The 26,877-nt window shown below is 28.9% G+C and overlaps 3 protein-coding genes across 6 annotated transcripts in view; all 3 read left to right on the top strand.

Annotated features, from left to right (window-relative positions):
- Positions 1 to 15,386, top strand: part of LOC111633021 (probable G-protein coupled receptor CG31760) — an 84,809-nt gene extending 69,423 nt beyond the window's left edge. For all 4 annotated transcript variants that reach the window (XM_023377546.1, XM_023377542.1, XM_023377544.1 and 1 more), the window contains exons 5-14: positions 3,822 to 3,951; positions 4,021 to 4,163; positions 5,509 to 5,610; positions 5,696 to 5,849; positions 12,661 to 12,770; positions 12,837 to 13,051; positions 13,123 to 13,261; positions 13,830 to 13,935; positions 14,004 to 14,147; positions 14,213 to 15,386. In XM_023377546.1, coding sequence (XP_023233314.1) covers positions 3,822 to 3,951; positions 4,021 to 4,163; positions 5,509 to 5,610; positions 5,696 to 5,849; positions 12,661 to 12,770; positions 12,837 to 13,051; positions 13,123 to 13,261; positions 13,830 to 13,935; positions 14,004 to 14,147; positions 14,213 to 14,431 — 1,462 coding nt within the window. In that variant the 3' untranslated portion in view covers positions 14,432 to 15,386. The remainder of the gene's footprint in view (positions 1 to 3,821; positions 3,952 to 4,020; positions 4,164 to 5,508; positions 5,611 to 5,695; positions 5,850 to 12,660; positions 12,771 to 12,836; positions 13,052 to 13,122; positions 13,262 to 13,829; positions 13,936 to 14,003; positions 14,148 to 14,212) is intronic.
- A 3,335-nt stretch (positions 15,387 to 18,721) lies between these two features.
- LOC111633027 (zinc finger protein 254-like) lies at positions 18,722 to 19,622 on the top strand. Its single transcript, XM_023377551.1, has 2 exons — positions 18,722 to 18,750; positions 18,828 to 19,622. The coding sequence occupies exon 2, from the start codon at positions 18,906 to 18,908 to the stop codon at positions 19,620 to 19,622; it is 717 nt and encodes a 238-aa protein (XP_023233319.1). The 5' UTR covers positions 18,722 to 18,750; positions 18,828 to 18,905.
- Positions 19,623 to 21,836: 2,214 nt separating this feature from the next.
- Positions 21,837 to 25,196, top strand: LOC111633030 (probable G-protein coupled receptor CG31760). The gene is made up of 6 exons (XM_023377555.1): positions 21,837 to 22,580; positions 22,647 to 22,861; positions 22,933 to 23,071; positions 23,640 to 23,745; positions 23,814 to 23,957; positions 24,023 to 25,196. Exons 1-6 carry the CDS (start codon positions 22,471 to 22,473, stop codon positions 24,239 to 24,241), a joined length of 933 nt encoding a protein of 310 aa, XP_023233323.1. The 5' UTR covers positions 21,837 to 22,470; the 3' UTR covers positions 24,242 to 25,196.
- The last annotated feature ends 1,681 nt before the right edge of the window (positions 25,197 to 26,877 follow it).

Here is a 26,877-nt window from a genome sequence, read left to right as displayed (position 1 = left end):
ATGGAAGAAAATAAGTTTATCCTTTTTCCTCATACAACTTCAATTTCTTACAAAATTCTTCAACATGCACAAAATAGATGGGAAAGATCTTTCAGCTCCTCGCTCTTTCAGCATTTAAATAATAAATTAAACTGACGAGAAAGACAAAAATACGAATAAATTTCATACTTTTTATTATAGAATTTTTTCAGTTCTTGGTTTTAAAGAAATCGATATTTTTCACCTAAAATATGTAAAAAAATCATTATACTTGGCATTCATTTTCTCCAAAAATTTAGAGTTGATGTTTTTTAAGTACAGGTACTGTACAGTAGAACCTCGTTTATTCGGATAATAAAACAATCTGTCTCATAAGCATGAAAGATAAACATAAGGAAAAACTATAAACTAGAACTCCTAAGTACACTCTTGCCCGGGTGTAGTGCTACAGCTTGCAATAATAGAATAGAAATTTTTCTATGAATCAGCACATGATGTTCATTATTATGGATGCCGTGGGAACATCCTTTAAGTTTACGTAATAAATTTTGATATTTATATTAAATTTATATAACGATAAAGTTTGTTTTATTAACAAGCTTGTTATATAGTTTTAACTAACGATAAATATTATATTGTTTTATTATTAAAATGATGACAAATAAAGTCGAAAGATTACGTGTCAGATATTTTTTATATGTAACGAGCAATTATTTATTGTGACATCGTCATAATGCCGGACTGCAATTTTTAATTTATTTAATTTAAAATACCGGTATTTGCTCTCTACCTCAAAGTAGTTGTGGCTTGCCCCTGTAAATCATACTTTTCCTTTAACAATAGAGTCGGTGCCGGTCATCTATCTAACACCTTTAGGGGAAAATTTTTGAATTGAAATAACATGACTTCCGGTTTGCATCGGAAGCTCGTATATAGTTATGGTTTACCTATCTGGTCTCGCCTTTCATCTATCTCTGTACTCAAGATTAAGGAAAGACAAACGGACAAACGTACGGACGAGTGGGAATTTATAGGTCTACAATTTTTTTCAAATTGCAGCCCAATAATCAATGTAAAAATGAACGAAGCTTCAAAAGGTTTTTTACGCAAAGAGCAAAAAGTGACAATAGACAAGACTTATTCTTCTTATTTACTTTATCTTTGAATTTAGTTTTCTCAACTGCAGACTAAAAAAAATATAAATTTGAGAATAACAGACATATATTATCTTATAATTGTTCACATTTCTTTGGAACTGTATGCTGGATCGCTTATATTTATTTCGCTAAAATAATTGCAGAAATGTGGCAACAACTGGCATTTTTTACGACCGACTAGCCATTAAAAACAAATTCGCTTAGAGCACTCTAACTAAAAAATTCTAAAGACTTGACTTAATTCTGAAATTAAAAAAAAAAAAAAAAAAATCTGAAATTAAAAAAAAAAAAAAAAATCGAAATTAAAGGATAGACAGAACATCTTATTTTGAAAAAATAAATTCAATTGTAACTTATACAGGAAATTGCTATTTCAATTTATTTCAGCCGGTGATTGAAGAGGAGTTTTCTCCGTTTTGTTAGACGTAATCTTCCCGATCTCTTTCGAAAATGTACGAAATACAGGGCCCCATCTGAATTTAAAATAAAATCTATTGATATTATAAACGTATCGACAAAATCAAATCACGAAAACTCTAGAATGAACTGAAATTTTTAACGTTATTTGTAATAAATGATTTATTTTTTGAGTTATATATAGGCTTTATAAAATATTTTTATAAATCAAACTACATGCAAATTGGAATTTATATTCTGATTTTTAGTTTCTAAATGAATATTTAATCAATACTGATATCATAAAAGTAATAACAATGTTCTAAATCTATTAAATAAAATAATTTTATAATTTTGTTTTTCCATTTACTAAACTAAAAATTTATATAATAATTTTTATTGATGTAAAATATCAAAAAATTAAATATATCCCAATCAATTTATAAAAATTATGATGCTTTATCATTATTTTTTGGTATGATATTGGGCTGCAATTTGAAAAATTTGTAGACCTATAAATTCCCACTGTGGTCTGTACATCTGTTTATCTGTCTTTCCTTAATCTCGAGAACAGAGTTAAACAGATGAAATACGAGACCAGATATGTAAACCTTAACTATATACGAACTATGGAAGTCGTTATTTCAATTCAAAAATTTTCCCCTGAAAGCAGTTAATTAATGACTCTATTGTTAAAGGAAAAGTATGATTTACAGGGGCAATCCACTACTAATTTGAGGTGAAGAGCATATATTTTCAGTTAAATAAATTTAAAATATGATTAAAAACTGCAGCCCAGCATTGTGACAATGTTACAATAAATAATTGCTGGTTGAAATTTCACTTTGTATATTTTTAAGAAACAGTTGTAAATATATACATATACTGTATATTATTTTGAAAGTATGTAAAAACCTTATAAAATATGATGCTTTTATATAATAATTATACCAACAGTATAATATATAATAAGACATTATTACAATTGATTTTTATAAACAGATAAAGTATGCCTAATGTAGAATCATTTAAAATGAATACAAATTAAAACAATAAATGCAAAAAATATAAATATTATAAATATAACAATATAAAATAAAAAAAGAATATATTAATGACTTATTTAATAAAATTTTTAAGAAATACAAAAAATAAACGTATATATACATGTTTCATTCATTTCATTCAAGTTAATTCGAGTAAGAATTATTGATAAAATAATTTTTGAAGTAATTAATTTTAATTGTAATTAAATATTAATCAATTTCATTACAAGTAATTAAAAGATTCAAAAACAAAATAAAGTGTATCTAATATATTACTGTCACAAATATTAACATATTCCAGCATAATTAATAATTTATCATCATTAAAAATTGAAGAAAATTTGTAAAAAGGTAAATCAACACAAGATAATGTGAACTATCCAATTTACAAAAATAATTTATTTTATATTATTGTTTTGCTAATAATAATAATTTATTTATTTTTTATCTTTATTGCACTAAAATACTATATTTCTTTAAAACAATTGGAAAGTATTAAAATACCTTTACTATAAATTTCATAGTTAAAAAAAAAGAAAGAGAATAAATTTGTTAAGAACAAAAATCACAAAATAAAATCAAATACAGTATAATTTTACTGGATTAAATAAGTTTTCCTATGTTGTTAGTATTTCATTATCAAAATATAATACTTTAATAAAAATGTACCCAGTAAAATTTTTATAACTGTAACATGCTAATTGAAAAGTAAGAAATAAGATTCTCATAAAATGTTTCCAAATTCTTTCAGAATAAAATGAATCATTAATTATAATTAAAATACTTTACAAATAGTTTTAATATATAAAATCACTTAAATTTCACGTATAAACTTCATAGTTCTTATTTACAATCTGAAATTAATTAATGTTTATATTATTATTAGAGAAAATTAAATTCATTTTAAGTTAAATGACTTTGTGAATTATAACATTGGAATAATAATTCCATTGTTATAATTCACAAACAAAGGATAATTCAGAATGACAGAAGGAAACACAAACTGCTTATTTAAGATAACTAAAATTGAATTTTTATTAGAAACATTTTCATCCTACTGTCTGCCAGCATCAGTCCAACTCAATATTCATTATATATAAGTAAAACATGTTTATAACACTAGATGATAAATATTCAGAAGCAATTCAAACATCAATTTGTGACTTTTTACATTTATAATTGTAAAATATAAACAATAGAAATTAAATTATGATAATTCATTCAAAATATGTTAATTTTTTAGGTTAGTGGGTCTTATCAGTGCTGATGTGGATGTCTCAGATATAGACATAAATCAGTGTGACACACCTACTAATTCCTTACAGATCTCAGCTTTTCTCCATACACATAAATGTGACAATGTTACTAGTCAGGTAAATTTATAAATTTTTTAAGAATACATTAATATACCTTTTGATTTTAAATAATTATTTTTCTTTTAGTGTATATTTACTCCAGGTTATGGCTGGACTCGAGGGTCATATAAATGCCAATGTAGGAATAGTTATTATTCTCCAATGGCCAGTCCTATCTTCAATGGTACCCTAGTGGAATATTCCTGGAAACAGAAAATTATGGTCAATAGGTAATTATAATGATTAAGTGCAACAGAAATAAAGACTTAAAGGAACGTTCAAGCATAATTTCTGTCATTTTGAATCCCTCTCCTCCCTGTAAGCAATTATAAGAATTATGTTGATCCCTACTTAACCCTTACAGGGTCAGTGTGTATGGAAAAAATCTAACATCTTTTTTATGATAAGCTTTTTAATGAGGAAAAAATAATAAATGAAACATTTCTAATTTTTAATCTGGTAAATACTAATCTGAGATCTCTTTTTCAAACTTTATTTTGTCTCTTCATTTTATTTTCCAGATAATTTTTGCTACCTTTGTTGGTCTACATTTTTATTATTTTTTTTAAATTTTATTACTATGTTCTATTTATGTACTACCTAGTTCTAAGTTTCCAGGAAGCACTGGTTGCTTCTTTTAGCTAGATATGGTAATTTTGTCTTAAAACAATTTGACCAGTCAATTTAATTAATAGATTAAATTAATTTGATATATTAATTTATTATTATTTAAATTAATTATTTTATTTATTTTTGAAATACTTCAAAAAAATTTGTTCTTTGTTAAAATGATCGTTTATTTCCACTAGTCAAGTATGCATTTCCATTTTAATTTGTTTCCTTTCACTTAATTTGTTAGATGAACAATAAATATTGTCTCACCTAACTTCATCTAAAAACTCATTATCATTAGTAGAAAGAAAAAAATAGAATATTTTTGCTTTCTACTAATGACAACTTAATTTTCTGTGAGGTATATGGTGGTGAGGGTTATCCACACAAACTTATTGTATATTTTTTCACTAAAATCACAAATAGAAAAATAATAATTTTCAAATTTTTTATTATTTTGAATTTATTTTTAATTTACTTATCCAGTAACTGAAAAATTTAATATAATTTTCAGCTTGCATTTATGTTAATATACTTTTTAAAACTGAAAATTTTACATATAACATTTTGGATCTCTTACTAACCAAATACTATACATTATTATTTACCAGCAAGTCCTCACTTAACTTCAGTTTCTGAGAACTTATTGATAATATTAAGTGAAATGATAAATAAAACTAGTTTTACCATAGGCTAAATGATATAAACAAGATATAATTCAGTTATTATTATTTTAATTGAATCATGATTGCAACCTCCAGCATTTATTTTCTATCTCAAAGAACCAATTTTATTGTTTATGAAGAAGATTCAACAACAATAATTGTGAATGATTACAAATGCACTTATATTGTTCAACATCATCATAATGAAACAACATTGAGGACTTGCTGTTTCTGTATTTAATACGAACATATATCATAATATTTCTAATAAAATTTATAGTCTGTCTTAATTTCATAGTCCTTCTTATGAGATGCTGTATGTATGCAAGTCATGCCAAGATGGATGCAACGTATGTGTTGATGATTCCCCTTGCTTATCTCATTACAACTGGGCCTTCCGGTAAATATAATTTTAAAAACTTGCTATTTAAATAAATTTAATGAATTTTTATATATAAAAATATTCATAAATAATGTTTTTATAGGATATCACTATTGACCATATCTGTGATCTGCATCATTTTGACTATTGTTTTAGCTGGATATGTTTACCGTTACAGAAAACTCAAAGTAATTAAAGTAGCCAGTCCCATATTTCTTTGCATAACTCTTCTAGGTTGTGCTATAATGTACAGTGAAGTAAGTGTTTCTATATTTATAATATAAAAAACCAAAAATCTACTGTTTACCATTCTCTTTCAGATATTTGTATAACAATAAAAAAATTTTTTTAAGTTATTTCTTTCATTTTATTTATAGAAAGATTCATTCCATTATTCCTACAGATTTTACTATATTTATTATTTCAATAACATTTTTATTTGGCTATACCAGGGGTTGGCAGTTTGTCAAGTGAGAAGAGCCAAATTGTCATGAAAACAGGATAACAAAAGTACCAGAGAGCCGCATATTAATTTAAATGTGCGAAATACGACACACGACAGAGGCGCCTCTAGTGGCCGTTTTCGGCATAACGTTACATGGATGGACGGACACGCGTTCAATGGGTTATATATATATATATATATAGATATGCTTCAAATGCTACCACTCTTATGCGACTCATATTGATCAATGCGAGTGTGGTCATGTGCGGACGGAGAACAAGTCAAAGTTTGTTCGGCGGCTCTATCTCATAAACTCATAAGTTATAAGGCTGCGGTGAAATGAGGTGAGATGAAATTGGAGTTTATGTCCGAAGAGCCGCAAACGTCTATGCAAAGAGCCACATGAACCCGCGAGCCGCTAATTCTGACCCCTGGGCTATACTTTTCAATACCTATAAAAGTGTAGAACTGCATTAATTATCAATTTATTGTTCTATTAAACTTATTTATTTCAACTACCCAAAGATAACTTTATTGACAATATTTCTTTAAACTTTGTTGATGTGTATTTCATTTTCATTATTTTACCAATGCAAAGAAGTCATAATATAAATTTTTCAAAATAATTTCATCTAATAAAATTGTTTATATTAAAAAAATTATTAACAAGTTACAGCACAAAATAAATTACTGATATTTACATTTTTAACTATATTGTCTACAATATGAATAATAAGGAATTTACACTATATGGGCCAGATTCTAGTTAAAGTTTTTATTTTCTCAACACAAAGTTGAGTTAACATCAAATCTGATGTACACAATGTTCAGAAAGTATTTAAATATTATAACACTTTAGTTCTCGTTACACTCAGACATTTCGTCTTTTTGCAGCAATTATGTATTAGTCTAATTCACAAATTTTCTAACATGACAATCCTACTACCAGTAGACAATTGAAAATACAGGGGAGAGGAAGTGCTAGTATGTGAGAAGTTTCTCAAATTTTCGTTTCGTATAATCACTGTCTTCTCTCTGTGCCAAATCCATTGACTTGGCACAGAGTCCATTGACTTTCGTAATTCTTCCTTTGTACAGTCCTGTTGTCCTGGTTGCCTTCATGTTCTTCCCATAATGACACTGAAAATGAAAGGGAGACACTCTCTCAACCACGAGTCAATATATACCCTCTCCTGCTTCCCCGTTGAGTTTATTGTTCCTCCAGGAAATAATGGGTGATGGAACATTCTGGAGGCTTATAAACAAAGGTTTCATAACTGACAATTTAATTTTATATAAAGAAATGACAAGCAATTGTCACAATATAACAAATTTGAAGAAGACTAAATAAAACTTCATTATAGTAATACTTCATAATAAATAGTATGGCATTTATTCCCAATTTCAAAATGCATATGGCATTTTTCACTTAACTAAAATGTAGAAAACATTCAGTTTTGTGTTTAAAAGATAAAAACAGAATTAAAAAAAAATGTGAAAATTAGAATATTACTTACAATACAAGAAAACAATGCCTCTTCCTTCCAGCATCATACACATGATTGTCCATGTGTATGATGCTGAAAGGAAAAAACATTGCTGAGGCACTTGCTTAAAAAAGTATTATTTCTCTTTGAACTTTGGTCCAAAGAACACACGCACTTATCATAATTTCTTCTTCATTTCATCTAAATGTTCATTACTGACATCTGCATTATGTTGAAAACAAAATCATGCAAAGTTGCAAGATTACAAGCAGCATTTTTTAATGATACCTTTGTGGGTTTCTCTGTGTCTTCCACTTCTGATTTGTCACTCCATATATTCATAATAGAAGCAATATTGTCTTTATTAGTCATGTCACATTCTGTCATTACATTGGAATCAGCAGAAAAGTAGTCTTCAAACACAACATTTTTGGGCACAAGTCCATTTTGCTACAAATGAAACCAAAGATCATCTTCCATTTCTGTCACTACCCTACCAAATCCAGATTGACTCCAATGATTTTTAATAATTTCCATTGTGATCTTGTATCAGGCATCAATTAGCATCTCACATGCAGTTCCAAAATCTATAGTTGTTGTCTGATTCACTTCCAAAGTTAGCAAGATATGATGCAAGACTCATTTTCTGTATAACTTCTTCCTCAATGAATTTATGAGTTCTTGGTATAACTTTGAAGTAACATTTGGAGGCAAATGACAAATTTTAATTTACTTCAAGATAACATTTGTTGAATGAACTGTGCAATTATCCATAACCAGAAGGATCTTAACCCTTTCTGTAATTTCATTATCAAATTCAATTATCCATAACCCTTTCTGTCATTTCATTATCAAATTCTGTGAACTACTCGCCAGACAAATCTGAAGTCATCTGTACTTTCTTATTAACACAATATGAAATGGGCAAACTTCTGTAACTTTTAAAACATCTTGTATTTTTTGACTTTCTAATCACCAAAAGCTTTTGTTTGTTAGAGCTATCCATTTTAGTAGTCATCAATACTGTCATCCTGGCTTTAGATTTCTTTCCACTAGAGAAGTTTTTGCCCTTTTGTAGAGAAATGTTTTATCTAGTGGAAGTTGGTGATGAAGACCTGTTTTATCAGTGCTATATTCATCAAATCGACTATACAGTACTGATCAATCATGTCCTTTTTCGATTACAGCCATTTCATCACAATGCAGTCTACAACTTCAGCACTTTTTCCACAGATACTTTTGGAATCAATTCCATGCCAATCTTTAAAATGCTGAAGTCATCCATTTCATCCATCCAGGCTCAAAATCAGGCTTTCCTAAAAGTTTAACAAAGTCTTTAGCTTTCTCCTTCAAAATCAATCCACTGATGAAAACATTTTTACTTTGTACTACTTTAAACTACTTGAACAAATCATCTTCAACATCTTTATGAGCTGCACTATGAAACTTCTCTCTTGCTGGCACAGCATTCCTGCTGAATTTCTCCAAGAGCACTGATCTGTTTTTCAGGACAGAAAAATTAAAAGCACAGTAATTAAATATAAAATCAAATAATAAAATTATCCATTAATATTGCTGAAGTGATGAAGATAAATTTTGGTTTGGTTCATTATCAGTATTCTTAATTATCTTTAAAGAAGATTTAACATCTTGACAAATAATTCACCGGAATGCTGAATTTCTTCACAGCTTCACAGTTTTTCAGCTGTGCTCCATCAACTAACTTAATGCTGTCTATCTTCATCTCCAATGACAGTTTGTCCACAATCAGCCATTGTGGTCAAAACACACTGCAATGAATTTGCACTCTCTTCTCAATAAAACAAAATCAGAATAAATTAAATTTTGAGCAGTACAATCACATTTACTTTCTTTGATTTATTGTTTGAAATTGGTCAATATAGCTGTCAGGATCAGAGAATCATAGACCTAGAGCATAGAAACAGGATATGGTCCTAATCATTTTGAAGTCTAGAAGTACAAAGGAATGGTCAATTTGCTGATTAGACATCAAGTTGATAACCTGACTGTCTACTGTGGCTCCTTAATGAAAGCAAAAAGGGGTAATAAAATGGCATCTTTGATTTGGTCATCTAGCATTAGTCATAGGCCTAAACATGTAAAGCAAGAAGAAATCAAACAGGATTGCCAGATAAACAAAAACGAACTTTTAGTTATTAAGTTTATTTCTTTCTCAGAATAATTTCTGTGACATTCAGTTTTAAGCAATAAGATTGGCTTTCCCTTGTCCTGCAATTTTTGGCAGAGCATTATATCAATGAGTGCAAATATTCATTATATCCAATGTACGACTTTGTAACACTTTGTAACATCCAAACATTTTAATATGGGCTTTATATTGAAGATTCAAAGGGACAGAGAAAAGTTTGCATTAACTGATAATTCACAATAACTGATCTCATTATATGCAAGCTTGATTGCATATAAAATTAACTAAACATGGAACTGGTTACTATCTTGCCAAAATATTTATCTTACCTCATTGTTTAATTATTTAAGCATAAAGTAATAAATAATTTTTAAGACATCTAAGGATACACAAGTTTGAATCAAGAAAAAGAAGAAAGCTTCGGTTATATAAAATAAACATAATAACAAAAGAGGTAAATATTAGTTTCAACAATAAAAAAGAATAATTTTTCATTCGTTCACAAAAGTGATATTTTATAACAACTGATCAAATGGAGTTAATTAAATGCAGCCACCAATGTCAAAATAAAAATTTTAAAAAATTAAACCAAATGGATAAATGCAAGAATAAATCAATTGATGGATAATGTATTACAACAAATTTTGTGCTTTACTGCTGCCTTACGTACTGTACTCTATTGTCATAGCAACTCAAATTCTTTATGTGTACAACATATAAAGAAATAGCAGCCATTTAAGTAATGATCTTAAATGAATGTCTTTGGATATTATTTGAAATGCCAAATACTGTTTACTATCTGTTGTATGCATTTTTATTCACTGTTACTGAAACAAACTGAATTTTGTAAATTATTACATTAAAAAGATTATATTATTATTAAACATTGGAGAAAAGATGAAATATTTTTAACAATTTAACATTACTTTTTTATTTAAATATTAAATTGATGATGATCTAGAACTTCATGGTGACTGAATGTCAATAGCTATTGTGGCTTGGTTGAGCCTTGTTTCTTTTTTTTTTTCGTTTCTCTTTCTTTCATAAACTTCACTTCTGGCCTTTGTTTTGTTGTTCTCTAGTGATCCATTGGATCATTGCATCAACCAATTTCATTGTTTCTGTTTGCTTTGTTCTGTTGGCTTGGTTGAGCCTTGTTTCTTTTTTTTTGTTTCTCTTTCTTTCATAAACTTCACTTCTGGCCTTTATTTTGTTGTTCTCTCGTGATCCATCGGATCATTGCATCAACCAATTACGGTTGATGCAATGATCCGATGGGTCACTAGAGAAAAGGGCGTGACACCAGATCGGTCAAAGGGGACTGACACATGAGGAAAGGGGGAAAATTGTCATTCTTAGAGAAGAGCTGAGAAGGAGAAGACCTAGACGTCAGTGATTATGGAAAGAAGACTCCTCTGGAACAATGGACTTGAGGTGCATTTTTTTCCAGTCACTCCCTTTTGATGCTTTTCTTTTCCTATCAAAAATCAATTCTTCTAATTCTTATTAACCCCATCTTAATCTAGGGCCCTTCATTTTGTAAATTTAGTTAAGTTATAGTTAAGATAGATGTAAATTAGAATAAGTTCTTTGTTTTGTCGGCACGTAGGAATCAACCGGTTGTATTGTTACGGTTGGTCCCAAGGACCTTTGTAATTTCCTACTTTATAAATGTGTATACAGTAATTGTATATTCGGAAACTATTGGTATTAACTGTAAATAATAAACTTTTAATTTTATCAATGCTGAGTGATTCTTTGGATTCTGTCATTTGCTCTCAGACACACTGTAAATGGCTAACAAGCCATGATAGCTACTAACATTCAATCACTAAGAGTTTTTTTTTTTTTATTCAATACAAATTGTGTACATTGAATAATCTTATTTATTGAGAATTTTAAAAAGAAAACTAAAAAGAGTATAAATATAAAATGAATATAAAAAGTTTAATGTCTCCATTTTATCAACTATATAAATATTCTTTAGTTCATATCAATGAAAGAAACCATGATACAGAAAACATCTTGCATTTGGTGAAAGTAAAAATGCATTTTCATTAACTGAATAATTTAGTCATTGGATAAAAACTATATTTAAATTTTTAAAAAAAATGACATTTGGAAGCATTCAATAATTCTATAAAAATCACTTAATTTAGTATCACACTTTCTTTGGCAAAATATCACTAACATGTTAATAATTACAAGTATTTTTACTTTTTGTATGCAAAGATCTTGTACAATCTTGTAATTTAAAACTGTGTATATATATATGGTTTTACGTTTTTATGTTTCAAAATGTAATTCCAGTACAAAAATATATTCAAAAATACAAATCAGATACACCATTTAAAAATTTTCAAAGGTATTTTTGCTTATTTTAAGATAATATCAGTCAATTTTTTTGAGATAAGTGATAAATTTGGTCTTCACAAATGGGTTTTATCTTTTTATTTTGATAACAGCATGACTGTCAAGAAAGGAGAAAAGATGATCAACTTTCTTTTCATTTAAAAAACAATATTTAATTCATCCCTTATAATTTTTAAACAAAGTTCCAAACAATACTCTTTGTGTAGTCACAGATTCATATATCATGGACCAAAAGAGAAAATAGATATGTGGGAGTCAGTGCCTTCATAAATAAATAAGTGTTGTTCAGGTTTAATAGATGGTAAATTAGGCTGCAGTTCAGAAACTTCTCTCTGATTAGAATATTGGTGGGGATGAAGATGAGTACTTTGTCAGATATTCTCTTCACAATGAAAACAAGGACTTTACAGTAAGAATGATCAATGACTAGTTGGCAGTGGATGAGGACAAGGAATTCTGTTGTTCTCTCTTGCAAACTGTTCTGTTCAAATTGTATTTTCATAGTCTTTTTAAGTTACTCATTTATTCATAATCTGTCATTTTCATGTACAATATATCTGTTATGAACATCTAATTCAATTTCAATGTTTTAGATGGCTGCTATATTTCCTGTTCTGGAAGTTTACAGCTGTGTGGCTACAAAATGGACTAGACATATGGGTTTCTGTATAACTTATAGTGCACTTCTACTTAAAACTTGGAGGTAAGTTATCTTAAATATAAATATAAACCAATGAAATCTAAAATTATGATTAATTTCTCCTTACAGAGTCTCACTCACTTATCGAGTAAAATCAGCTCACAAGTTAAAGCTAACAGATAAGCAACTTCTGCAATGGTTATTTCCCATCTTATTAGTGATGGCTATTTATTTAGGTACATGGACAATCTCATCTCCACCTGAAGGAATATATATATCAGATTGGGATCATTTAAAATTTCGACAATGTGATTTTAATTGGTGGGATCATAGCATAGCCATAGGTTAGCTTCTAATAGATACATTTAAATTAAACAAAAATTGCTTGCATTTTTAATGATCATTTGGCTTCCAGGTGAATTTTTATTTCTGTTGTGGGGTATACGTGTGTGTTACAATGTCCGCCATGCTGAGTCTTTCTTCAATGAAGCCAAACACATCAGTTGGGCCATCTACAACATCACAATTGCCAATATTATCATGGTGATGATTCAGTAAGTCAAAAATTTGTTAAATTATAATTAAAGTTTTTAAATGAATTTTCTATATAATATAACAATATGTTCTAACATCATTATTCTTTAGGAATTCCTTAAATCCAAAAATGATGGCAGTTATTGATGGGCTAGTATTTTTGGAATCCACAGATTCCAAAAATAATAGCCCATCAACAACTTTATTTTACCTATTGAGTAATAGACTAGTGTTTTTGGAATCTGTGGATGTGATAATTCCTAGAGAATAAGTGTTTGAACCAGTTATATTGATATTTGAAAAATGGAATAAAAACAGAAAGTTAAATTCTATATAATATTTAAGAACATTTCAAAAGATTCATAAATGCTTGATTCATACTTCACCTCCTGCAAAATCAATTATAATTGGAAGAATTCCAAGCTAAAGCAGTAACTGGAGAAAAAATAATACTTATTTGGCTGCCAACAGCTAAATCACGTTTTCAAATCTGAATTTATCATAATTCACATCTTTCTTTTTTTAACTATGTTGAAGAGATCATTTATTACCACAATAAAAGTAAAAAAATAATCTCTTTTATTGTAGCATTGTCATTTTGCCAACAGCTGGTCCAGACATCAAATATTTATTTGGATTTATTCGCACTCAGCTTAGCACTACAGTCACAGTTATTCTTATTTTTGGACCAAAGGTAAAAAGAAAATTTTTTAGATGTTTTCTTTATTAAATACATTTATATCATAAATCTTTACACAATAGTTCTATCGAGTAATTAGAGGGGAAGGTGATACTTGGGATAATAGAGCCAGAGCAAGAGGAGTAACAGCTTCCTTTTCATTAAATGGAGTTGGTCTAGTTCACGAGGAAACAACTGATCTTTATCAAGAAAATGAAGAATTAAAGGTATATTAAATTAATCATTTTAAAGCTAGTTATGTAAAATTGAAATAAATTTTATTCATTTACAGGAAGAGATACAAAAATTAGCAGCACAGATAGAGTTCATGAAGATTGTTCATATGGAAATAAATAACCGTCATCTTAAACCAAAACATGGGAACTTTTTTAGTCAGACTAGTACAACACAAAGTCCCATTATTAAGTCTATGTACATGAAATTTGATAGTACAGATTCTCCAGGATGTCATATATCCCCAGCTGCAGAACTAGTAAGTGAAAGGGTCTAGTTATAAAAAAAAAAAACTGCTTTATACAACCGAGCTTCAAATTTTGCTGACAGGCAATCAACGATTATTTGTATTATGATTGCCAGAAAACTGATTTATTTTGATGTGTGAAAATATAGGTAGAATTCCAAAGTTCACTTTTTTTCAAGTCTACAAAATCTTCGTGCTTCCAATGACATCCTTTGCTCCTCATTTTGCCTGTGTGAATTGATTAACGTATTTACCATTTACTTGTCCCAGTTCATAAAAGCAAAAAATCAAATAATGGGACCATAACAATGTTGTATTAATGTATATCAGTATGCATAGAATGTATTATAAATAATTTATTGGGAAAATGTCTGTCAGTTATTATTATATTTGTGATTAATTTTTAGTGATTAATTTGTGAATCATTTTCTACATAAATCCAAAATTCTTGGAGGTGTAACACAGAGTACCTTGAACTACAGCATGCCATGGTCCATATGCAAACTTTTCAGCTAAGCAATCTGACAAGAATTTTTTCAAATATTCTGAGATCTTAAAATCATTGAGTGGGAAAAATATAAGAAGTGTATGGAAATGCATTCTATTTCAGAAGCTTTTGTATATAAATTGTATAGGAGTTACATCACATCGAGTTTTCTGTTTTAGATTATTATTAATACTATTAAAAAAATTGAATTTATTTCATCATCATCATAAGAATCATGATGTGTAGATGTACATAAATTCAAATATATTTATAAAAGTCAGCATAAATTACTGCAGTTCCATCTGTCATATCTGAATTGTTGTTTTATAAATATATTGCCAGAAGTTGAAAGTTGAATCTTCATAATTTTGATGCTGTTGAAATCTTTTGTTAAAATATAAAATAAAATAAGAGAATAAAACTTTCATTTAATTTATGTTATTTTACTTATTTATGATGAGTTAAAAATTATTTTTATGTAAAATAGTAAAAACTAATACAAAAGGATAATAAATTTTTAATTTTACTCAGTGAGTTCTTTCATTCTAGTTCATAATTACAGAATATTTTTGTCATCTTACTAAAAAAGTTATTAATAAAAACTTAATATTTTAAAATTATTAAGCAATTTTTGTGTTTTTTTAAATAAAATTATACTAACAAGCTTCCATGTGTATAATCCACAATGGTGCATCCATGCAGAAAATTTCTAGAATGAAAATAAGACGCATCGCCACTGTATATCCTTTATCCATGACACAATGGCTGTTCCACAAGTGAGTTTGTAATTGCAATTTTAAATTGGAATACAACCTACATTCTTTCAAATTGTCTTTTAAAAACAGATTATAGGCACAAAAATATAGCACTCTTATCCATAACACATTGAAAATATATTCATGAAATAATTAATCTTCAATTTATAATTTGCCATACTATAAATTTTAATTCAAAATAATTATTATTAAAGATTTAAAAGTTAAATGAATACTCAAGTCCAAAAATACTTTCAGTTAATACAAATAATTTAATTTTTATGAAAACTAAAATGAAATAAAATAAAATAAAATAAAAGGATAGGGGCTGGAGGAAGTAAAAATTTCAAGAAAAATGTAGACAATTTATGGACAGCCCCATAGAAGAAAAAGTTGTGTATCATTTTGTGACAAAAGACAGATTTGTTTACTTGCTACTCAATCTAAGTTGTCAGCAAGTAAAATTAAAAGTGCATCTTGACTTTCCTATTCAACTCTGGCTATCTTAAGTTTTGTAATCCAAAAAAATGCTTAAATACACAAAACTAATGAGGATACCATCATTAACAACGAAACATAAAAATTTGGATTTGGGAAGAAAAATCATGTGCTGGACTCATCAATGGTATAGCATAGTATATTAACTCTAAGTTGAAAGATCAACTTAGTAAGTATGGTCACATTCTTAGAAATGAAAATATCATCTTTCAGCAGTAATGCATCCTGTCACAATTCAAAAATGATGAAACAATGGTTTTCTAGAAATAATATTGAAGTTTTGTCAGGACCTGCATGTTCCCCAGATCTGAGTCCTATGGGAGCTTCTTCTTAGGTCCAGTTACAAAGATGGGAGACAATTTTCAACAGTTGCAGACCTGAAACAAGCTATTCAAAAATGTTGGGATGAAATTCCAGATGAGCTGTTGATTAAATTAATTGATTCAATGCCATATAGCAAGTATGATGTTATTCATTGCAAGGAGGTTACACAAAGTATTAATTCCTTAAATTAAGACATTAATTCATTTTTGAACTTATAATTTTGTCTCTAATATTTTTTTCAAATAATTTGTGATTATAAAAGTATTTAACATATCAAAATAATAGATATAATTGAATATTTTTATATTTATGTTACCATTTCATTTAAGCAATTTATTGTCTGTTATGTATTTAAAAAATTTTTAAAAATTGCCTGTTATGTATGATAGCATGACATGCAATTTTCGGGAGATCTGGATCAGAGCAAAGATTACAGTAGATATTCACAAGTCAAGTGAATTTCATTCTATTGGGAGGAAAGGCAGGTTATTCTTAAATCATACAGACCAAGATGCTGTCTTGCTATTTTTCAATCAGCATTATAATGATTTTGTGGAATGGATAGCTAATATTTGATTGGCCTTTGTAAGGACATTTTTGGCTAAAAGTGAAGAATTGGATTTGGCCTATTTCTACAAAAAGGAAAAAGAAACAGGAAGTTGAATTTCCCTCAGGTACAGTTTTGTGAGGTTAGCCGATTGGGGTGAGGAGTTTTCCGACAGCCAAGTGGTCAACTCCATCGTGTGGGAGTGTTAGGATTCACTGAGACAGGTTTCCATCGTAAACTGTTTATTAAACATAGAAATTTTCTTACAAATTCCTTGATAGACAAGGTAGCACCAAAAAACGGGCGGAAAAAGTTTGAAAAGTTCTGTGTTTGTTACTTGTGGATGGACGCTGACGGTGAAATACTCCGTAGGGTCCATCCACATTTACCTTTCCCTGGGCCATTTATCTTGGCTTTCGGCGGCTTCTCGTGGACGAACTGACGAATCTGTAGATCGCTAGGAGGCACCCGGAGAATGATGTTTCCACAAGTTCCTAAATGTTCTTTTGTTTTCCAAAGATCAGGAGCATGCATGTCCAGGAAAAGAAACTCTACGCATCCAAGAACCAAGAACCTTTGTAACTTGAATCGCACGGTTTTATAGATTTCTTAACCTCAGTCACCGCTCCATTGGTCTCTCCTTGTCACCTGGTAAACATTCAAAACCTAATGGAGGGCGCGGGAGAGGTCAACATTGCGAATGAATATGATTCCTCTCTCTTGTCGAGTTTTCCTCGAATTTATCCGTTTCCACTGTTTAAGAAATTTACGAAAAAAAAAAAAAAGAAAAAAAATTGCATTGTTCAATTGAGATACCTAATCCTTTCCATTCGCGTCTGAAAAGGAGCACTTTAAATTTCCAATTGATACCCTTTATTCAGATCTCTCAGTCGACCCGTTAGGGTCCTCACAGTTTCCTGCCAATCACAAAGAATCTGGGATGCCCTTTCACTCCCCTTCCACTACTGTCTGTCTTCTTAGTAACCTTTCTTTTTATTTTAGTTTTAAACGTTAGAATAAACTTAGTGTATTCATGATTGTCTTTGTCAGATCTTGTGATGTTTCACAATTGTGATTACATGTGGTTTTTGTTTTTTTCCTTGTGTCTGTATAGTGAGAATTTGTGTGAGGGATTTGGTTGAATTACCAATTAGCATTCCTCAAGTTGGAATTTGAGCTTTTTGCATTTGCATATATTAAAACATTTTTATTTGTTTATTTGTAATTTTTTTGGTTGTAATCTTGTTGATAGGCAGCAAACCTTTATATATTTCACAATTAAAAACATTTAAATTTTCTTTTGCTTCTTTTTTCTTCCTAATGAAAGTTTAAACAACAGAAATTTGAGAGTAGTTTACACCAAGTGCTTCCAGAAATTTAATTTTTGCCATATCCAGGTCATCTACATTTGCAATAGCAATGTAACAAGTTACTGTTACAGCTAAATATCTTTATATTTTTGTTAAAATAAGATAAAAGATGCAATAAAAATACTGTTTAAATGTTGACATCTATTTCCTCACTTTTTCCTATTTTGTCTATAATAAGGTAATCTTTTAAGTTGTGGTTCAAAATTCTAAGATGCTTGGCACAAAGTTGTTCATCTATATTGATGTCTGTATGTACTGTACAATATTTACTAGTTCTTTGAAAACTTAATCAGATCTACTTTTCAGTATTTCCTCATTAAATTTAAATATTATAAATATGTAATGTTTTCGTTTGACGTTTCGAACAGGCAATATGATATTTAATTCAGCGTTGGTAACGGAGTTTAAATATTTATAAATATTTCAAGTTTAAATGTATTTTTAGCCAAAAGTCGACAATCGCGTTGGAAAAGTTTGTGTTTACGTCACACATGGTCCCTGTGTCTGCGATCTTTAAATAATTATGGAAAATCAGTATCAAGGAGTAACAGAGAGTTCTAATATTTGGAATAATTCTGGTTGTAATAGTGAAGATTATAAGAAAGAAGAAACAGACAGGAATTATGATGCTAAATATCTTATTAAATCAGAATGTCGAGTTGTTTTGAAGAGATTGAATATTAAAGTAGAGATTGAAGATGGTAAAGAAGTCATTCTCCTTCCAGATGAATACAAACACTTAAATCTTATCAAGAAGATTAATTTCTTCATTCCCAACAAAACATTTAACAGAAATAAAGTGAACGTCCAAATTAACAAGGATGAACAGAATAAAGAACATCACATTTCAAAAAGAACAAAGCATTATAAAGATGAGACCAACAGGAAGAGGTTTCGTTTTTCAGTTAAAAACTTGAATAAAATACAATGGAATATTAAAAAGAAGTACTTCAAGATAATGTGTGCATTTCATTTTAAAGAAAAGTTCACATGTAATTTATGTACCCAGCCTTTCACAAATTACAAAGTATTAAGAGCCCATCTGTTCTTTCATATTGGAAACAAACCATTTCAATGCACAACCTGCAATCAGATGTTTTACTGGGAATTTGTTTTACGAAGACACAACAAAGAACACTACAATAAAATGCAAATGTTACAAAAATCATTGGAAGCCAGAAACATAAGAATAGTTGAAGACAACGTCACCAAAGTTTTTTATAAAACCTGTTTTTTATAAAAACTGTGGCACAAAGTTGTTCATCTATATTGATGTCTGTATGTACTGTACAATATTTACTAGTTCTTTGAAAACTTAATCAGATCTACTTTTCAGTATTTCCTCATTAAATTTAAATATTATAAATATGTAATGTTTTCGTTTGACGTTTCGAACAGGCAATATGATATTTAATTCAGCGTTGGTAACGGAGTTTAAATATTTATAAATATTTCAAGTTTAAATGTATTTTTAGCCAAAAGTCGACAATCGCGTTGGAAAAGTTTGTGTTTACGTCACACATGGTCCCTGTGTCTGCGATCTTTAAATAATTATGGAAAATCAGTATCAAGGAGTAACAGAGAGTTCTAATATTTGGAATAATTCTGGTTGTAATAGTGAAGATTATAAGAAAGAAGAAACAGACAGGAATTATGATGCTAAATATCTTATTAAATCAGAATGTCGAGTTGTTTTGAAGAGATTGAATATTAAAGTAGAGATTGAAGATGGTAAAGAAGAAGAAAAAGTTGTGTATCATTTTGTGACAAAAGACAGATTTGTTTACTTGCTACTCAATCTAAGTTGTCAGCAAGTAAAATTAAAAGTGCATCTTGACTTTCCTATTCAACTCTGGCTATCTTAAATTTCCCATCTTATTAGTGATGGCTATTTATTTAGGTACATGGACAATCTCATCTCCACCTGAAGGAATATATATATCAGATTGGGATCATTTAAAATTTCGACAATGTGATTTTAATTGGTGGGATCATAGCATAGCCATAGGTTAGCTTCTAATAGATACATTTAAATTAAACAAAAATTGCTTGCATTTTTAATGATCATTTGGCTTCCAGGTGAATTTTTATTTCTGTTGTGGGGTATACGTGTGTGTTACAATGTCCGAGCCTTGTTTCTTTTTTTTTTTCGTTTCTCTTTCTTTCATAAACTTCACTTCTGGCCTTTGTTTTGTTGTTCTCTAGTGATCCATTGGATCATTGCATCAACCAATTTCATTGTTTCTGTTTGCTTTGTTCTGTTGGCTTGGTTGAGCCTTGTTTCTTTTTTTTTGTTTCTCTTTCTTTCATAAACTTCACTTCTGGCCTTTATTTTGTTGTTCTCTCGTGATCCATCGGATCATTGCATCAACCAATTACGGTTGATGCAATGATCCGATGGGTCACTAGAGAAAAGGGCGTGACACCAGATCGGTCAAAGGGGACTGACACATGAGGAAAGGGGGAAAATTGTCATTCTTAGAGAAGAGCTGAGAAGGAGAAGACCTAGACGTCAGTGATTATGGAAAGAAGACTCCTCTGGAACAATGGACTTGAGGTGCATTTTTTTCCAGTCACTCCCTTTTGATGCTTTTCTTTTCCTATCAAAAATCAATTCTTCTAATTCTTATTAACCCCATCTTAATCTAGGGCCCTTCATTTTGTAAATTTAGTTAAGTTATAGTTAAGATAGATGTAAATTAGAATAAGTTCTTTGTTTTGTCGGCACGTAGGAATCAACCGGTTGTATTGTTACGGTTGGTCCCAAGGACCTTTGTAATTTCCTACTTTATAAATGTGTATACAGTAATTGTATATTCGGAAACTATTGGTATTAACTGTAAATAATAAACTTTTAATTTTATCAATGCTGAGTGATTCTTTGGATTCTGTCATTTGCTCTCAGACACACTGTAAATGGCTAACAAGCCATGATAGCTACTAACATTCAATCACTAAGAGTTTTTTTTTTTTATTCAATACAAATTGTGTACATTGAATAATCTTATTTATTGAGAATTTTAAAAAGAAAACTAAAAAGAGTATAAATATAAAATGAATATAAAAAGTTTAATGTCTCCATTTTATCAACTATATAAATATTCTTTAGTTCATATCAATGAAAGAAACCATGATACAGAAAACATCTTGCATTTGGTGAAAGTAAAAATGCATTTTCATTAACTGAATAATTTAGTCATTGGATAAAAACTATATTTAAATTTTTAAAAAAAATGACATTTGGAAGCATTCAATAATTCTATAAAAATCACTTAATTTAGTATCACACTTTCTTTGGCAAAATATCACTAACATGTTAATAATTACAAGTATTTTTACTTTTTGTATGCAAAGATCTTGTACAATCTTGTAATTTAAAACTGTGTATATATATATGGTTTTACGTTTTTATGTTTCAAAATGTAATTCCAGTACAAAAATATATTCAAAAATACAAATCAGATACACCATTTAAAAATTTTCAAAGGTATTTTTGCTTATTTTAAGATAATATCAGTCAATTTTTTTGAGATAAGTGATAAATTTGGTCTTCACAAATGGGTTTTATCTTTTTATTTTGATAACAGCATGACTGTCAAGAAAGGAGAAAAGATGATCAACTTTCTTTTCATTTAAAAAACAATATTTAATTCATCCCTTATAATTTTTAAACAAAGTTCCAAACAATACTCTTTGTGTAGTCACAGATTCATATATCATGGACCAAAAGAGAAAATAGATATGTGGGAGTCAGTGCCTTCATAAATAAATAAGTGTTGTTCAGGTTTAATAGATGGTAAATTAGGCTGCAGTTCAGAAACTTCTCTCTGATTAGAATATTGGTGGGGATGAAGATGAGTACTTTGTCAGATATTCTCTTCACAATGAAAACAAGGACTTTACAGTAAGAATGATCAATGACTAGTTGGCAGTGGATGAGGACAAGGAATTCTGTTGTTCTCTCTTGCAAACTGTTCTGTTCAAATTGTATTTTCATAGTCTTTTTAAGTTACTCATTTATTCATAATCTGTCATTTTCATGTACAATATATCTGTTATGAACATCTAATTCAATTTCAATGTTTTAGATGGCTGCTATATTTCCTGTTCTGGAAGTTTACAGCTGTGTGGCTACAAAATGGACTAGACATATGGGTTTCTGTATAACTTATAGTGCACTTCTACTTAAAACTTGGAGGTAAGTTATCTTAAATATAAATATAAACCAATGAAATCTAAAATTATGATTAATTTCTCCTTACAGAGTCTCACTCACTTATCGAGTAAAATCAGCTCACAAGTTAAAGCTAACAGATAAGCAACTTCTGCAATGGTTATTTCCCATCTTATTAGTGATGGCTATTTATTTAGGTACATGGACAATCTCATCTCCACCTGAAGGAATATATATATCAGATTGGGATCATTTAAAATTTCGACAATGTGATTTTAATTGGTGGGATCATAGCATAGCCATAGGTTAGCTTCTAATAGATACATTTAAATTAAACAAAAATTGCTTGCATTTTTAATGATCATTTGGCTTCCAGGTGAATTTTTATTTCTGTTGTGGGGTATACGTGTGTGTTACAATGTCCGCCATGCTGAGTCTTTCTTCAATGAAGCCAAACACATCAGTTGGGCCATCTACAACATCACAATTGCCAATATTATCATGGTGATGATTCAGTAAGTCAAAAATTTGTTAAATTATAATTAAAGTTTTTAAATGAATTTTCTATATAATATAACAATATGTTCTAACATCATTATTCTTTAGGAATTCCTTAAATCCAAAAATGATGGCAGTTATTGATGGGCTAGTATTTTTGGAATCCACAGATTCCAAAAATAATAGCCCATCAACAACTTTATTTTACCTATTGAGTAATAGACTAGTGTTTTTGGAATCTGTGGATGTGATAATTCCTAGAGAATAAGTGTTTGAACCAGTTATATTGATATTTGAAAAATGGAATAAAAACAGAAAGTTAAATTCTATATAATATTTAAGAACATTTCAAAAGATTCATAAATGCTTGATTCATACTTCACCTCCTGCAAAATCAATTATAATTGGAAGAATTCCAAGCTAAAGCAGTAACTGGAGAAAAAATAATACTTATTTGGCTGCCAACAGCTAAATCACGTTTTCAAATCTGAATTTATCATAATTCACATCTTTCTTTTTTTAACTATGTTGAAGAGATCATTTATTACCACAATAAAAGTAAAAAAATAATCTCTTTTATTGTAGCATTGTCATTTTGCCAACAGCTGGTCCAGACATCAAATATTTATTTGGATTTATTCGCACTCAGCTTAGCACTACAGTCACAGTTATTCTTATTTTTGGACCAAAGGTAAAAAGAAAATTTTTTAGATGTTTTCTTTATTAAATACATTTATATCATAAATCTTTACACAATAGTTCTATCGAGTAATTAGAGGGGAAGGTGATACTTGGGATAATAGAGCCAGAGCAAGAGGAGTAACAGCTTCCTTTTCATTAAATGGAGTTGGTCTAGTTCACGAGGAAACAACTGATCTTTATCAAGAAAATGAAGAATTAAAGGTATATTAAATTAATCATTTTAAAGCTAGTTATGTAAAATTGAAATAAATTTTATTCATTTACAGGAAGAGATACAAAAATTAGCAGCACAGATAGAGTTCATGAAGATTGTTCATATGGAAATAAATAACCGTCATCTTAAACCAAAACATGGGAACTTTTTTAGTCAGACTAGTACAACACAAAGTCCCATTATTAAGTCTATGTACATGAAATTTGATAGTACAGATTCTCCAGGATGTCATATATCCCCAGCTGCAGAACTAGTAAGTGAAAGGGTCTAGTTATAAAAAAAAAAAACTGCTTTATACAACCGAGCTTCAAATTTTGCTGACAGGCAATCAACGATTATTTGTATTATGATTGCCAGAAAACTGATTTATTTTGATGTGTGAAAATATAGGTAGAATTCCAAAGTTCACTTTTTTTCAAGTCTACAAAATCTTCGTGCTTCCAATGACATCCTTTGCTCCTCATTTTGCCTGTGTGAATTGATTAACGTATTTACCATTTACTTGTCCCAGTTCATAAAAGCAAAAAATCAAATAATGGGACCATAACAATGTTGTATTAATGTATATCAGTATGCATAGAATGTATTATAAATAATTTATTGGGAAAATGTCTGTCAGTTATTATTATATTTGTGATTAATTTTTAGTGATTAATTTGTGAATCATTTTCTACATAAATCCAAAATTCTTGGAGGTGTAACACAGAGTACCTTGAACTACAGCATGCCATGGTCCATATGCAAACTTTTCAGCTAAGCAATCTGACAAGAATTTTTTCAAATATTCTGAGATCTTAAAATCATTGAGTGGGAAAAATATAAGAAGTGTATGGAAATGCATTCTATTTCAGAAGCTTTTGTATATAAATTGTATAGGAGTTACATCACATCGAGTTTTCTGTTTTAGATTATTATTAATACTATTAAAAAAATTGAATTTATTTCATCATCATCATAAGAATCATGATGTGTAGATGTACATAAATTCAAATATATTTATAAAAGTCAGCATAAATTACTGCAGTTCCATCTGTCATATCTGAATTGTTGTTTTATAAATATATTGCCAGAAGTTGAAAGTTGAATCTTCATAATTTTGATGCTGTTGAAATCTTTTGTTAAAATATAAAATAAAATAAGAGAATAAAACTTTCATTTAATTTATGTTATTTTACTTATTTATGATGAGTTAAAAATTATTTTTATGTAAAATAGTAAAAACTAATACAAAAGGATAATAAATTTTTAATTTTACTCAGTGAGTTCTTTCATTCTAGTTCATAATTACAGAATATTTTTGTCATCTTACTAAAAAAGTTATTAATAAAAACTTAATATTTTAAAATTATTAAGCAATTTTTGTGTTTTTTTAAATAAAATTATACTAACAAGCTTCCATGTGTATAATCCACAATGGTGCATCCATGCAGAAAATTTCTAGAATGAAAATAAGACGCATCGCCACTGTATATCCTTTATCCATGACACAATGGCTGTTCCACAAGTGAGTTTGTAATTGCAATTTTAAATTGGAATACAACCTACATTCTTTCAAATTGTCTTTTAAAAACAGATTATAGGCACAAAAATATAGCACTCTTATCCATAACACATTGAAAATATATTCATGAAATAATTAATCTTCAATTTATAATTTGCCATACTATAAATTTTAATTCAAAATAATTATTATTAAAGATTTAAAAGTTAAATGAATACTCAAGTCCAAAAATACTTTCAGTTAATACAAATAATTTAATTTTTATGAAAACTAAAATGAAATAAAATAAAATAAAATAAAAGGATAGGGGCTGGAGGAAGTAAAAATTTCAAGAAAAATGTAGACAATTTATGGACAGCCCCATAGAAGAAAAAGTTGTGTATCATTTTGTGACAAAAGACAGATTTGTTTACTTGCTACTCAATCTAAGTTGTCAGCAAGTAAAATTAAAAGTGCATCTTGACTTTCCTATTCAACTCTGGCTATCTTAAGTTTTGTAATCCAAAAAAATGCTTAAATACACAAAACTAATGAGGATACCATCATTAACAACGAAACATAAAAATTTGGATTTGGGAAGAAAAATCATGTGCTGGACTCATCAATGGTATAGCATAGTATATTAACTCTAAGTTGAAAGATCAACTTAGTAAGTATGGTCACATTCTTAGAAATGAAAATATCATCTTTCAGCAGTAATGCATCCTGTCACAATTCAAAAATGATGAAACAATGGTTTTCTAGAAATAATATTGAAGTTTTGTCAGGACCTGCATGTTCCCCAGATCTGAGTCCTATGGGAGCTTCTTCTTAGGTCCAGTTACAAAGATGGGAGACAATTTTCAACAGTTGCAGACCTGAAACAAGCTATTCAAAAATGTTGGGATGAAATTCCAGATGAGCTGTTGATTAAATTAATTGATTCAATGCCATATAGCAAGTATGATGTTATTCATTGCAAGGAGGTTACACAAAGTATTAATTCCTTAAATTAAGACATTAATTCATTTTTGAACTTATAATTTTGTCTCTAATATTTTTTTCAAATAATTTGTGATTATAAAAGTATTTAACATATCAAAATAATAGATATAATTGAATATTTTTATATTTATGTTACCATTTCATTTAAGCAATTTATTGTCTGTTATGTATTTAAAAAATTTTTAAAAATTGCCTGTTATGTATGATAGCATGACATGCAATTTTCGGGAGATCTGGATCAGAGCAAAGATTACAGTAGATATTCACAAGTCAAGTGAATTTCATTCTATTGGGAGGAAAGGCAGGTTATTCTTAAATCATACAGACCAAGATGCTGTCTTGCTATTTTTCAATCAGCATTATAATGATTTTGTGGAATGGATAGCTAATATTTGATTGGCCTTTGTAAGGACATTTTTGGC

Source organism: Centruroides sculpturatus, unplaced genomic scaffold, assembly GCF_000671375.1.
Source record: "Centruroides sculpturatus isolate CEXI.00-Female unplaced genomic scaffold, Cexi_2.0 scaffold764, whole genome shotgun sequence".
Taxonomy (NCBI): Eukaryota; Metazoa; Arthropoda; class Arachnida; order Scorpiones; family Buthidae; genus Centruroides; species Centruroides sculpturatus.
This window is presented reverse-complemented; position numbering and strand designations above follow the sequence as displayed.